Source organism: Theropithecus gelada, chromosome 6 (assembly GCF_003255815.1).
Source record: "Theropithecus gelada isolate Dixy chromosome 6, Tgel_1.0, whole genome shotgun sequence".
NCBI classification, from domain to species: Eukaryota; Metazoa; Chordata; class Mammalia; order Primates; family Cercopithecidae; genus Theropithecus; species Theropithecus gelada.
This window is the reverse complement of record NC_037673.1, coordinates 176,517,428-176,532,857: the sequence shown is the minus strand read 5'-3', so window position 1 is coordinate 176,532,857 and position 15,430 is coordinate 176,517,428. Positions and strand designations below refer to the sequence as shown.

General features: G+C 50.0%; 1 protein-coding gene across 2 annotated transcripts in view; it reads left to right on the top strand.

Annotated features, from left to right (window-relative positions):
* Nucleotides 1–7,260, top strand: part of GFPT2 (glutamine-fructose-6-phosphate transaminase 2) — a 53,767-nt gene extending 46,507 nt beyond the window's left edge. Inside the window, exons 17-19 of one of the 2 annotated variants that reach the window (XM_025389020.1) lie at nucleotides 1,112–1,279; nucleotides 3,278–3,439; nucleotides 6,341–7,260. In XM_025389020.1, the coding sequence (XP_025244805.1) occupies nucleotides 1,112–1,279; nucleotides 3,278–3,439; nucleotides 6,341–6,385 (375 nt within the window). In that variant the 3' untranslated portion in view covers nucleotides 6,386–7,260. The remainder of the gene's footprint in view (nucleotides 1–1,111; nucleotides 1,280–3,277; nucleotides 3,440–6,340) is intronic. The other variant, XM_025389021.1, reaches the window with a different exon arrangement.
* Nucleotides 7,261–15,430: the final 8,170 nt, after the last annotated feature.

The window sequence follows — 15,430 nt, the reverse complement described above, 5'->3', positions numbered from 1 at the left end:
GAAGGAAGGAAGGAAGGAAGGAAGGAAGGAAGGAAGGAAGGAAGGAAGGAAGGAAGGAAGGAAGGAAATAAGGAAATAAGACAATGCCGGTTGCAAGTGGTCACCGGCAACATTCAGCATTGATTTTCTTGGTCTTGGTGGGGAGTGCTGGGCTGACCACAGTGAGCTCCATCTCCTGCACCCGCCCCCTGGAGATTCTGACTCCTGGTATGGGACGCTGAGGACAGGCAGGTGCTGCTTCTTGGGGTGCAGTAGAGACAAGGCCTGGGGTGCACTGACAGCCCCCAGATGACTCTGCCTCATGGGTGGGGGGCTCAGCTGCAGCGGCTGAATGTACTGGTGAAAGGTGCACATTTCAGCCATGCCGCCACATGAGTCTGGTGAAGAAAGAAGCATTTAGGTGGCTGCTGGCACAAGCCAGTGGTCCTCTGGTCACTGGAAGGCCGGCCCTGCAGCTGTCGGCAGCCTCCAGAGTGGAGCCACACTCCTTACAGCATTGCCCTGACCCAAATCAACAGTGCTGGCAGGAGTCAAGAGATGATTTATTCAACTGTCTCACCATTTCAATGACGTGGATCTGTGGTAACTGAATACAGATGGATCTACCTGAATATAGGAAAAAAATTAATGCAAATAACACCCCAGTTTGTGCGATTTTGCGTGGAACCACTCTTTAGAAGTTATTAATGGGCGAATGCTTAATCAGATCATTAATTGAAGGTATAGCTACGCAGAATACAATGCCATCGTGATAAATGTGGCTGACTAGGGAGGAGAAGAGGGCGAGCTAGGCTGACTCCGACTTGTCTGTCCTAAGGGGTGGCTGTGCATGGGACTGGAGAGAGACAGAGGAGCAGTGCCCGGGGCTGGTGTGGGGACACAGAGGTTGTGTCCTGGTCTGGTGCATGCCCTGGATGGTAACCAGGCCTCTCCCCAGGCCCTTGCTGGGTGTCCTCAGTGCTGTCAACCACTCCAGGCATCTGTCTGCCTTGCAACCCTTGGCTCTCTGCCTTCCGGAGTCATCCTCCCCTGGTTCCCCTTCTTCCCCTCTGGTTGATCTGCTCCTGCCCCATCTGCCCAGAGTGACTCTGATCTCACCTCCTCTTTCCAGAAAATTAAAGAGATCACCTACATGCACTCAGAAGGCATTCTGGCTGGGGAGCTGAAGCACGGGCCCCTGGCACTGATTGACAAGCAGATGCCAGTCATCATGGTCATCATGAAGGATCCTTGCTTTGCCAAATGCCAGAATGCCCTGCAGCAAGTCACGGCCCGCCAGGTGAGGGCTCTCCACCGGACTGCGCAGCTCTCTCCTGCTTTTCTGCACGCATGCCCACCTCACCACTGTCTGCCAGTACCAGCGATGGATGGTCTGGCCAGCGCGTGGCTGTGAGCGCACACCCTCCCCGGGCCCCCTTGTGAGGAGTGCACACCCTTGGAAAGGAACTGGTCAGCCTGCAGCTGTCCCACACAGCTCTTGGGCGGGGCCCGGGGTCCCACACTGCCGTGAGCAGCGCCGGATGCTGGCCTGGAGCTCGGGGGAGGGGCTCCTGGTGGAGATCCCCGGGGCAGGGTTTCCCCGTTCTGCGGCCAGGCAGCTCTGACGCGAACTACCTGGAGTTAGCCCAGATCTCACAGGGCAGGGGCACAGCTTTCCAAAGACTGCCCTCGATTCAGGCACCTGTCGCAAGCCAGGGAACCACCCGCACTTCTGAGCAACTGACTATGAATCCAGGGATTCCCACTCTCCCCTCAAGTTCAATAATTTTCTAGAATGACTCAGAGAGCTCAGGAAATCACTATCCTATTACAGTTTTATTATAAAAATCACAGCCAACCCCAAACAAGGGACCCATAGTTTGAGGGCCCCAAATGTGAAGTTTGTGTCCTCAGGATGTGTCACCCTCCCGGCACGTCACTGTGTGTCTCCAGGGAGCTCCCCTGAGCTGCTAGCTTCAGTGTCCGGAGTTTGTATTGTGGTTTTATTAAGTAGGCAGGACAGAGTGAACCATCGGCCATGTGATTGAACTCAGCTGCCAGCCCCACTTGTGTCCTTGGAGGTTGGGAGATCAGGCTGACAGGCTCATGTCTCAAAGCCGCACCCCTCTAATCATGTGGCTGGCTTTCTGGCAGGGCGAGACCCCATCCTGGGACCATCTGCAGGCCCACCACGAGTCGTCACCTTAGCATACAGTCAGGTATAGTCCAAGAGACCTCCCATAAATAACGAAGACGCTTCTGTCACATGGGAAGGTCCAGAGGCTGGGAGCTCCTTCCTGGAACCAGCCACAAAGACCAACCAAATGCTTTGTGCACAGCAGCTGCCCTGAGGTAGGAGGGCAGAGTTCATGAAGTTTCAGGGAGGTGAAATCCAACAAGGTGCCCCATCCAGATGTCACCACCCCTGGCTCAGCACAGAGGTCAGTGTGAGGGGATAAAACACAACTGCATCCTTTCCCCACTTAAAACCCTCCCATACCTTCCCGTCAAGCCACAGGTGAGCCTTCCCTGGTAAGGAGATCGCCATCCTGCTGCACCATTTGGCACCCCCATTTGTGCCTTGCCGAGAGCAGGGCAGACCCACTCCTAAGTCTAGAGGGGCTCGTAGTCCAGTGGTGGAAAACAAAAACCTGCCTTTTTGTCCTGCGTTATCTGGCCCTTTCCTCCTGCTTCAGTGAGTTCCAGGCACTCCAGCTTTCCTTCTGCTTCCCACTCACGCTGCGCCCACACCCGCCTCCAGGCCTGCGCTGGCTGTTCCTGCTGTCTGGAACGCCTTTCCCACAGAATGCTCTGCCGAGAGTTGGCCTCATCATTTAGGGCTCAATCCAAATGTCTCCTGTTTCTGAGAGAGCTTCGGAGACCTCACCCGTCTCCCAATCACATTATCCTGTTTCCTTGCCTTGGTGGCATGTCTTTGGAATTCATCTTTATTTCTTGGTGTCCTTGTCTAGGTTTTTATTTTCCACCGCTAGACTACGAGCCCCACAGACTTAGGAGTGAGTCTGCCCTGCGCTCGGCAAGGCACAAATGGGTGCCGCATGATGCAGCAGGGTGGCGTCTCCTTCTCAGGGAAGGGGAAGAAACCCACCAAAAAGCCTCAGACACTTTATCGTTTCCAAGCATTTGTGTCCCACATGTACCACCTCACCCAGGATTCCAGCAAATGCAAAAGAGGACTGTTCTCATCACGGTCCTGTAGCTTCCAGATCCTCCGCATGCATCCGGGATTGCTGCTTTCAGAGACGATCTATTTTATGATCCTATTTCTCTGCTCCAGGGTCGCCCCATTATACTGTGCTCCAAGGACGATACTGAAAGTTCCAAGTTTGCGTATAAGACAATCGAGCTGCCTCCCACTGTGGACTGCCTCCAGGGCATCCTGAGCGTGGTTCCGCTGCAGCTGCTGTCCTTCCACCTGGCTGTGCTCCGAGGATATGACGTACGTCTAAAAACCGCACCTAACAGCAGAGAGGAGAGACATAGCCCCAAAGTTCCTTTGTGTTCTTTAAATACTTAAATAGTCATAGAATAAGTAATTTTATTTAAAGTAGCTTTCTTTTTCTTTTCTTTTTTTTTGAGACGGAGTCTCGCTCTGTCGCCCAGGCTGGAGTGCAGTGGCACAATCTTGGCTCACTGCAAGCTCCACCTCCCAGGTTCACGCCATTCTCCTGCCTCAGCCTCCCAAGTAGCTGGGACTACAGGCGCCCGCCACCTCACCTGGCTAATGTTTTTGTATTTTTAGTAGAGACAGGGTTTCACTGTGTTAGCCAGGATGGTCTTGATCTCCTGACCTCGTGATCTGCCCACCTTGGCCTCCCAAAGTGCTGGGATTACAGGCGTGAGCCACCACGCCTGGCCTAAAATAGCTTTCTTTTTAAAGTAGCTTATACCACCTCCCGCCCCCCAAAACAAGCTGGAAACTGCAAAATGTATCTTCTGATCATGGCACTAACCTATAACCTGGCCAGGTGAGGCAGCTCACGCCTGTAATCCCAACACTTTGGGAGGTCAAGGTGGAAGTATTGCCTGAGGCCAGGAGTTTGAGACCAATCTAGGCAATATAGCAAGACCCTGCCTGTATAAAAAAATTTTTTATAATTAGCCTGATGTATGTGCCTGGAGTTCCAGCTACTTGTGGGGCTGAGGTGGAAGGATCACTTGCGCTCAGGAGTTCAAGGCTTCAGTGAGCTAGGATTACGCCACTGCACAGGGTGGGCAGCAGGGTGAGACTCTGTTTCAAAACAAAAAACCGGAAACAACCTAATCACCCAGAGGCAGTGCCAATTAGCAAATGTAGTATTTTAGTCTAGGTTTTTCCTGTGCATGTGAATTTTTTTTAAAAATATTATTTAATATTATGTCAAGGATAAAATGTTTGCATCTTCCTTTTATTGTTATATTGCAAGTATTTTCTTTTTTTTTTTTTTTTTTTTTTTTTTTTTTTTTTTTTTTTTTTGAGACGGAGTCTGGCTCTGTCGCCCGGGCTGGAGTGCAGTGGCCGGATCTCAGCTCACTGCAAGCTCCGCCCCCCGGGTTTACGCCATTCTCCTGCCTCAGCCTCCCGAGTAGCTGGGACTACAGGCGCCCGCCGCCTCGCCCGGCTAGTTTTTTGTATTTTTTAGTAGAGACGGGGTTTCACCGTGTTCGCCAGGATGGTCTCGATCTCCTGACCTCGTGATCCGCCCGTCTCGGCCTCCCAAAGTGCTGGGATTACAGGCTTGAGCCACCGCGCCCGGCCGCAAGTATTTTCTTACATCTTTATGAGCTTGTTATATGTAGCATTTAATCATTACATAATATTCCACCACAATCTTATAACATGATTTTCTTAATGTTTACTTAGCCAATCTTCTACTATTTAAGCTGTTCCCAGTTTTTTGTCTTCATAAATAACACAGCAGTGAACATCTTTGTATATACAATGTTGTCCCACATTTAAGATTTGTCCTGGCCGGGCACGGTGGCTCACGCCTGTAATTCCAGCACTTTGGGAGGCCGAGGTGGGTGGATCACAAGGTCAGGAGATCGAGACCATCCTGGCTAAAATGGTGAAACCCCATCTCTACTAAAAATACAAAAAATTAGCTGGGCTTGGTGGCGGGTGCCTGTAGTCCCAGCTACTCGGAAGGCTGAGGCAGGAGAATAGCGTGAACTCCAGGAGGTAGAGCTTGCAGTGAGCTGAGATCACGCCACTGCACTCCAGCCTGGGCGACAGAGCGAGACTCTGTCTCAAAAAAAAAAAAAAAAAAAAAAATTTGTCCTTAATCTAACAAATGAGCTATGATGTAACATTTTGGACTCCTAACATATATTGCCAAATTATGTTCCAGAAAAGAACCAATTTATTATCTCACAGCAAGTAAGAACACACAGTTCATAGTACAAAGAAATAAAAGTTTTATTACAATTTTATTTTGAAGCTTTTAAAGATACATAACATAAAGAATATAATGAAGAATACATAAAGAATATAATGAGTACCTGAATATGTACATATCATCCAGAGCTGACATTTGCTAACATGTTTTCATATGTGTTTCATCTTTTAAAATATCTAAATGTAAGACATTGCAGATACCAGATACAGTAGAAGCCTACTTTTTTTTTTTTTTTTTTTTTTGAGACAGAGTCTCGCTCTGTCACCCAGGCTGGAGTGCAGTGGCGCAATCTCGGCTCACTGCAACCTCTGCCTCCCGGGTTCATGCGATTCTCCGCCTCAGCCTCCTGAGTAGTTGGGACTACAGGCGCGCCACCATTCCCAGCTAATTTTTTTGTATTTTTAGTAGAGACGGGGTTTCACCATGTTTGTCAGGCTGGTCTCGAACTCCTGACCTGATGATCCACCCACCTCGGCCTCCCAAAGTGCTGGGATTACAGGCGTGAGCTACTGCGCCCGGCCCAGTAGAAGCCTACTGATGACCCATTCCTATATTTCCTTCCCACTCCACCCTAAATGAATTAGTCACATGAAATTCATATATATTCTTACAAGAAAAGTGAGTTTTTAACGGTATACATCAAGTTACCTGTGTTTAAAAGCATGAACCATATTCTTTAAATCATGGTGTTTAAAAGCATGAACCATATTCTTTAAATCATGTTAACAGATCGTGACACACATCAGGTACACAATAAATGTTTATTGAGGGACTAACTAAACCTTATACAGTTAAATGAAGCTTCTGGACTAAGGAATCTACTTCCAAGATGCAGGTCTCTAGGTTGGTGACTATGGTGAACGTCTGTCTCCTTGTTTTTAAGCACTCTGAAAATTGTCTTTGAGGGGTAGCATGTTGCTGAGATCTTCGGGGTCCTGAACAGCCACTTTTTTTCGTTTAAGGTTGACTTCCCCAGAAATCTGGCCAAGTCTGTAACTGTGGAATGAGGATGAGACCGTGACAAGACCATCACCACCTTTCCTCTGATTCCAGACCTGTCCCAACAGCAGGGATGCGACATGGGAAGAGAAGTGGGCATCCCACATGTTCTGCGTGCTCCTATAGAGTTTGACAGCTTCCACGTGCCTTCTACCCAAGTGCTTTTGCTTACAGCAGATACTGTTTCTCTGTGTCCTGAAGTCGCCAGCGGAGAAGGGAATCATTGTTTACACATGGGGACCAGAGCAGACTTCTCCACTACTGTGCAATAGAGATACAGCTCTCTTCAGAGTAACTGTGAACCTTTTATAACCAACACTAGAGTTAGTTTTAGAAGACAAAATATTTATAATGACGATTGTATAGCTTTTAAGTTATTTTTCTAGTATGTGGCTTTCCGTAGCCGTGGTAACACCCAAACTGTTCATCCTGGCTACCCGTGCGCTGTCTCCAGGCTTGCCCCTGGCAGGTGGCATTCATCTCAGATGTGAGCACAAGGCATGGCCCTCTGGACTCCTTTCTCCTTTTCCTTCCTGTCTAGGCTGCTCCTGAATCCTGTTCCCTGACATCCATGAAGCCCCTCCAGCACCCATCTGTGCTTCCTATAAGTCCAGTTGAAATCTCAACCTTCTTCCACACTTTTTTCTCGTGTGTGGCCCAGATCCCTCCCCCTCTCCAACTTCTGTTGAATCTGATCACAGCTCTTTTTAGGCCCAGGCAGCATTTTGGTCCCTGCTCCTTGCCCATATAGTAAAACAGCTTGAAATATCCCATGCAAGAGAGTAGTTTCAAGTGGGCGACTCTGCTCTCGATTTAAAAGCGTGCACAATCAAAGTACTATGCAATTTTAGGACAATAAAGAACATACAATTTTGTGTGTGTGTTTGCATTTTGTTAACCTCATTCTTTTTGTGTACTTTGGATTTTGAGGACTGTGCAGGAGCTCGGCCGTGTTTGGAGGGGCAGCCCTGTTTGTTAGTAACCATTGGCCTCTTCCACACCTGAGACCTATGGGTTTCTAGTAGGAAAAGGAGGGCTGTTTTCTAGGATACAACAAATGCAAGAGATTTGGGACTCAGCAGAGGGGCCACTGAACCTGGAAGGGGTTGGCCAGAACCTGGAGACAGCACAGAGGGCTGAAACTCTCCAATTTGTATTTTTTCCCCCAATTAACCTATTACAGTCCCTGGTTTCGTTAATACAATCAGACAAGAAGATTGAGAGCCAGAAAGTTCTGAAGTCTGTGAAGTCGGAACTTAGGCTGCCTACGTAAGTGCTATCACACACACCCTGAATGATGTCTCCATGACAACGGATGTGTGCCGCACTAGTATCTCATTAAACTCTGTTCAGGATTACCTACGGGCCACTCAGCAAATTTCCATCCCCTCCTCTGCCCTCACGTGTATCACAGGGGCTGGAAACCTGGGAACTACATTTCCAGGTTGTCCACCAGCGAGAGGCATTCATGGGAGACCTGGAAAACAGCTGAGTGGCAGAAACCCTTTTGTATTTCTCTCTGGCAGAAGTAGACAGAAATGTGGCTTCCGCAAATGGAGGGTTCTGCTACAGCCCTTGGGTGCTGCCCAAAACGCACCCACCTCAGCATCCCAGGCAGTGGTGACCATGAGCAGAGGTTTCCTGTGGCTCCTCTAAAATCCCCACTCTGGAGAGCTGGCAGGACCCGCGCGCTGTGGGGGCTTTTCCTGACTTCTGTCCTCCAGGCCCTGGGTCAGTCCCAGGGAAATGGCTAGAATGGTTTCTGTCCTACTGATCAATCCATGACCAATACAACCTCCAAGATTAGGAGACTACAAACTAGCTGGAACATTTTTCTCCGGACAAGACCTAGAAAGTGTCTTTCATCCTTATGCCCAAGAGGTGATGGCCATTCTGACTTTTGTGCTAATTGTTCCCTTGCTTTTCTTTATAGTTCCACCTGTGTATCTATCCCCAAATACCCTGTCTAGTTCGAAAGTGGAGGGCGAGTGCACACTGGGTGTGCAAGGAGAGGGCGGCACTGCCCCCGCTGGATGGAGGCTCCCGGAGGCGAGCAGATCAGTCTCCAGGTTGTGGTCTGACTCCTGCTTCTCTGGGAGCTGACAAGGCCCCTCCTGGGGAAGTCGTGAGCAAGGTCTCGAGGGAATCTTGGGCTCAGCACAGTCAGGCACCTGGCAGGGCCAAGGTGGGGACCAGGCGCTGGATCTGCAGCAGAAATACAGTCAGAGGGAGGGGGCTGCCCTGTACATCCTGCTTCTAAGCTCACCACGGCCTGCCTTTAGCTCTCTGTGGGGGGAAAGCTGGGAACTTCTGTGAGTGTTGTGTGTCCTCAGCAGAGGATGGGAGCGCCCCTCATCGGCACATGGCCAAGCCAAGTACTGCCGAGAAACTAGGCCAGGCTCTCCTGGGTGTTCTGACCCCGGGCTACAGCTGGCCTGATGGAGGTGGGGCCTTGTGAAGATCGTTCACCCATGGATCACACTGCTCAGTACGGCTCAGTCGCCCTCCACGTCTGGTGCAGAGCCATCACCCCAGGGTCACTTCTCGCCACCCTCCATGGGCCTCCCAGGCCATGTCTTCTGTGTTGGGTTCCTGGGTTTTTTTGTTTTTGTTTTTGTCTTTGTCTTTGTTTTCGACAGAGTCTCACTCTGTTGCCCAGGCTGGAGTGCAGCGGTGCAATCTCGGCTGACTGCCACCTCCACCTCCCAGGTTCAAGTGATTCTCCTGCCTCAGCCTCCCAAGTAGCTGGGACTACAGGTGCCCGCCACCATGCCCAGCTAATTTTTGTGTTTTCAGAAGACACGGGGTTTCACTATGTTGGCCAGGATGGTCTCAATCTCTTGACCTCATGATCCGCCCACCTCGGCCTCCCAAAGTGCTGGGATTACAGGCGTGAGCCATTGCACCTGACCAATTTTTGTATTTTTAGTGGAGACAGGGTTTCTCCATGTTGGTCAGGCTGGTCTCGAACTCCTGACCTCAAGTGATCCGCCTGCCTCGGCCTCCCAAAGTGCTGGGATTACAGGCATGAGCCACTGCACCCGGCCAATTTTTGTATTTTTAGTGGAGACGGGGTTTCACCACGTTGGCCAGGCTGGTCTCAAACTCCTGACCTCAGGTGATCCACTCGCCTCAGCCTCCCAAAGTGCTGGGATTACAGGCGTGAGCCACCGCGCCCGGCCAATTTTTGTATTTTTAGTGGAGACGGGGTTTCACCATGTTAGCCAGGATGGTCTCGAACTCCTGATCTGGTGATCCGCCTGCCTCGGCCTCCCACAGTGCTGGGATTACAGCGTGAGCCACCGTGGCCGGCCTGAGCCCCTGTTTTCTGTATGTGTGTCTTCCTTCTTCTGAGTTTCCTTTTTTGTTCCGGTGAAGCCCATTCTTCTTGAGAAAAGGTGCTTGAGAGGTGTCTTAGTTCGGGCTGCTATAACAGTCCTGGTGCCTTATAAAAATCAGACATTTATTTCTCACAGTTCTCAAGACCAGCAAGTCTGAGATCAAGGCAGTGGCAGATGTGGAGTCTTGGTGAGGGTCCATTTCCTGGTTTGTACAGAGCAACCTTCTTGCTGTGTCCTCACACGGCAGAAGGGGCAAGGGAGTTCTCTGGAACCTCTTTGATAAATGTACTAATCCCATTAATAAGGGCTCCACCCTCACACTCATCACCTCCCAAAGGCCCCACCTTCCTAATAACATCACATGTGGCAGGGGTTAGGATTGCAACATATGAACTTTGGGAAACACAAATATTCAGGCCACGGCAGAAGGCAAGTTTTTTGAGAATCTGCAAGTGTGGAAATGATTTTTTTATTTATACTTGATAGAGGGTTTAGCTAAACATACAATTCCAGGTCAGAAAAAAATGTCCCTGCAGAATTTTAAAGATACTGCTTCATCGTCTTGTTCCCAGTGTTGTTACTGAGGAGTCCAAAGTCTGATGTCTTTGTAGGTGACCTTTTTGTCTCCTTTTTGTTTCCTGTGTTCTGAAATACCACAAGTTGCCTACAGTCGCATTTCATTTCGGGTTGATTGAGTCTGGTAACTTCTGCCTTTCAGATCTAGGAAATTTTCTTGAATTACTTTGTTGTGGATTTCTCTGTTTCTCTGTCCTCACTGGAGTGTCTATTCTTCCCAGGGTGAAGCTGCTGGACTGGCCTCTAATTTCTTATCTTTTCTTTCATTCATTTGTTGTCTTTTTGCCCTACTGAGAGACCTCTTCAATTTTATCTCCCAACCTGCTACCAAGATTTTTCATTTCTGCCAATATGATTTAATTTTCAAGAGTTTTTCTTTGCTCTCTCTCTCTCTCTCTATAAAACATATATATGTATATTATTTTTGAGACGGAGTCTCACTCTGTTGCCAGGCTGGAGTGCAGTGGCACAATCTCGGCTCACTGCAAGCTCTGCCTCCCAGGTTCAAGTGATTCTCCTGCTTCAGTCTCCCAAGTAGCTGGGACTATAGGCATGCGCCACCACGCCCAGCTAGTTTTTGTATTTTTAGTAGAGACGGGGTTTTACCATGTTGGCCAGGATGGTCTCCATCTCGACCTCGTGATCCGCCCACCTCAGCCTCCCAAAGTGCTGGGATGACAGGCGTGAGCCACTGCGCCCTGCTGTTATATAACATATTTTTAAAATTACCTAAAGTCTGTACTTTATCTGTATTCCCTTAGTTCTTATCTAATGTCCTTTTTCTGTTCTGAGACATGCCTCCTTAGTTTCCTCTTGGCTGTGAGAGTTTTTCAGACTTGTTTTTAATGACCTTGACAGTTTTGAAGACTCCTGGTGGGTGCTTTGTGGATTGTCCCTTTGTTGGGTTTGTTAACGCTTTACTCATGGCTAGACTGGGGTTCTGGGTTCTGGGGAGGAACACCACAGAAGAAAGTGCCTTTCTCATCCCTTCATATCATTGGTGCACACTATCCACATCTTATCACCGGTGTGGTGTGCGGCCTTCATCAGCTGGCTGAGGAGGTGGGAGCCAGGTTTCTCCACTGTAAAGGTTCTCATTTTCCTCCTCCTCCATATTGTACTCTCTGAAAGGAAGTCACTAAGCTTGGCCCACAGTTAAAGGGCACGGTGTGATGTTTCACCTCCTCGAGAGACGAGTATCTACACAATTTGGAATTCTTCTGCACAAAGGTTTTTGTTTTTTTTGAGAAGTAGTCTCACTGTGTCTCCCAGGCTGGAGTGCGGTGGCGCCATCACGGCTCACTGCAAGCTCCGCCTCCTGGGTTCACGCCATTCTCCTGCCTCAGCCTCCCGAGTAGCTGGGACTACAGGCGCCGCCACCACGCCCGGCTAATTGTTTTTGGTATTTTTAGTAGAGAAGGAGTTTCACCGTGTTAGCCAGGATGGTCTCGATCTCCTGACCTCGTGATCCGCCCGCCTCGGCCTCCCAAAGTGTGGGATTACAGGCGTGAGCCACCGTGCCCGGCCACAAACTTGTCTATTCTTCCCCATTTGTTATTTCTATTAGTATGAACCATAGATATTTATTTTATATTTTGAGTCATACCCAATACTATGTTAGTTTGTTGCTCCAATAGTTCTAGCAATAGCCACTGGAGGCTTTTTCAGTTGACTCTTGTCTCTTTGGCATAGCCCCATCATTGTGTGTGTGTGTGTGTGTGTGTGTGTGTGTGTGTGTACTCGCACTACAATATTCTCCAGGTTTGTCTTGTCCATACCCTGCCCTAGCCCTAGAATCAGCCATTTTTCCAGGGATCCCTGGTTCCTTGCATGGCAAATGACATTACAGAAGATCTGGGCTCTGGGTGTGTTGGCTGCTACTGAGATGTCATTCTTTCTGGGCCATCTCAGCTGACAGAGCAAGGCCATGTTGCATACACCTGTGCTGAACAATTTTTAAATGGCTGGCTCTTGTTTTAAGGATGTAATATGTTTTCATTCTCTCTGAAGCCAACAATAGTTTTATTTTTATTTTTTGAATTTTCCTTCTCCACAGAGTCTGTTTCTTTCAAGATGCAGTTGTCTTACTTTTCTAAGCCATATGACATTGAGCTGTCTGTTCAGATTCAAGGTGGGCTGACTGGAAGTTCTAAGCACATGGTAGGGCTGGTTGATGCAAGATTCCCTGCTGGGAAATCTGGCAGGGGTGGGGCGTGTCATCATGTTCATGTCTCAGGTCTTCCCTTTAGGGCTCGTCAGACTTCTGGAGAACAGCTTGCTGGCTCCCTGCCTGCGAGTACGGGCCCAGCTGCTGGTGCTCTGGGGGATTCCCGGAGGAGGGCGGCAAAGGGCCACTGGGTTCAACATTCAGTTATACGGCGCCCAAATAACCCTGTTTCCATGCAGTGCCACACCCTCAGCTGTGCCCCAGCTCATGCCCTCATTCTAATCATCACCATATAAGAAACTTCCAGACTTCTGCCTTTCCCAGTTCTGCCCTTCCCTGGCATGGCCTCGTGTGAGCCAGTCTCCCCAGCATGGCTGACCAGTCCCAGGATAGAAGCCCTGTCCGGGGGACCATCAGAGTCCATCGTTGTGGGTTGTCAAACTCCATTCGGGCCTGAGGTGGCCTCCATGGCCCTAGGGTTTCCAGGCCAGCTCTACCCCCGCCTCCTCTGGGTGTGATGTTACAGGCACCTCCCAACAAACATCCCCATTGGTTTAAGTGCAGTTTAGCTTTCTACAGCACACAGCCGGGGCAGCCCTGATGTACACCCTTCAGCACATCTCTGGGTCCTTGTAGGGGTTGGGGAGAAGGGAAGATGTGGGTTAGTGGAGTGGGGGGAGGGCAGGCAAGGTGTTGAGGGGACAGAGGCCAGTCAGCATAAGGACGTACACCATCCCTGCTGCATGGGCTGCACCTAGCTCTTCCTGCTTCCCTCCTTCTCCACACCACTTCCTACAGAACCAAAGCAGGCAGAAGTGAATCCCTTGCCCAAAGGAGCACAGCTGACAAATGAGTCGGATTGGAATCCAGGCCAATCAAGGGTGGGGGATATCAGGACCACAGAAACCTGTAGGCACTGTGGCTGCACATACAGCTGGTCTCCGGACAAGTCCCCGATGCCCCAGGCACCCCTAGCTCCTCCACCCTGCCGTGCTCTTGTCTTAGTTTGTTTCTGTTGCTTACAACAGAGTACCTGAAACTGGGTAATTGACTTTAAAAAAGAATGTATTTGTTATAGCCCTGGGGGCTGAGAGGTCCAAGGTTGAGTGGCTGCATCTGATGACGACCTTCTTGCTGGTGGGGACTCTGCAGAGTCCTGAGGATGGTCCAGGTGTCACATGGCTAGGGGGCTGAGCATGCTCACGTGCCAGCTCCGCTCTTCCTTCCTCTTCTAAAGGAGCCACCAGTCCCACTCGGTGATAACCCTTTAATCCATGAATCCATCAGATTAATCCCAACCACCCTCAGAGGCCCCACCTCTCAGTGCTGCCACACTGGAGATTAGGTATGAACATGAGTTTCATAGAGGATAAATATTCAAAATAGCACCTCCTAATTTTTAAATGTTTCTTAAATCAACTAATCAATTAAAAAAAAACCTCTCTGGGCTAAACAAGGCATATCAGTGAGCTAAAGCCAGCCCACATGCCTGGCAGTGCCAATCTACCTCAAGGTCCTCAGAACTCTCCAGTCCCCTCACCTTGCCCTAAGACCAGGTGACTTGTGGCTCCCTGAACACAGGAAGCAGGTCCTCACGTCTGAACATTTGGGCCTGAGTGCCCTTTCTGCCTAAGTCGCAGGCCCAACATATCCTGCTGGGCAGCCTTAGCAACAGCTTCCTCCCGCCCAGGAGGCCTCCCTCAATTGCTTCTCCCCACCGCAGACCAGGTCAGGTGAGACATGCTCACGTGTCCTACCTGGTTCACACATGTTGTGGCAGGATCTTGTCACTTGGAGGGTTCAACCAGCATTCTTGGTGCTGTTCCAAGGCCCCCATCCCCACCCTGTCACCTCAGCTTTGTGTCCATAAATGTTCACTGTATTTCATAACCCAGAAAAAAAGCAGTGTCTCTGGAATAAAAAGAACCCTTACAGAAAACTTAGGGTGAGATATGTATAGGTGTGTACACATGTACACTGATTTTTGGTTACTCACTTGACATGATGTGAGTGCTATGAAGTTAGGCCTGCAGTGCTTGAAATTGGTGTCCCCCTGTTTTTTTTTTTTTTTAGTTTGTTTGTTTTGTTTTTGAGACAGAGTTTTTGCTCTGTTGCCCAGGCTGGAGTGCCGTGGCGCAATCTCGGCTCACTGCAACCTCTGCCTCCTGGGTTCAAGTTATTCTCCTGCCTTGGCCTCCTGAATAGCTGGAATTACAGGCACCCACCATCACGCCCAGCTAATTTTTGTATTTCTAGTAGAGATGACGTTTCACCATGTTGGCCAGGCTGGTCTCGAACTCTTGACCTCAGGTAATCTACCCCCCTCGGTGTCCCAACGTGCTGGGATTACAAGTGTGAGCCACCGCGCAGCCTTCCTAATGAGGAGAAGCACCCATCAGTGCTCCCTGGTGGAACCTCAGCTCTCATAGCTGGGCTTTTACTCTTTTCCCATGATCCTTGATCCTGGCAATTTCCTGTTTTCTCTCATGCACCCGAGGCAGGTGGCAGGTGAGTCTGAGGTAGGGACAGGTGTGGGCCCTCCTCAATGCAGGCCACACTGCGAGGTAGAATTTCAAGCAGCGATGAGCCATGCTGAGATTTAGCAAACTCCCTCTGGTGGCCAAGGAGGACACCATGCTGGATCCGTTCCTCTACCCCACCCCTCCTCTGAGGCTCTGGTGCCTCCAAGCGGCCTGGCCCAGCCCTCAGTGCCCTTGGAACCTGGGTCACAGGCTAGCTGCCCTCCCCAAAGTCTGCAACCACCCTTCACACCACCCAGCCCCTTGCCCTCCCCATCTGCAGAGTCCTGTTCCTTCTCCCAACGCTGGCCCTGGCCCCTCCGTGGATACTGGTATTGTGTTACTGCTGTTCTACCCCACACTCACCATTTGTCAACCACTGTTCCCACTCTTCCAGTCCCCAAAGCCCGGCTCTCCGCGGTTTTCCCCATGTGCATAGCCTCGGTGGCG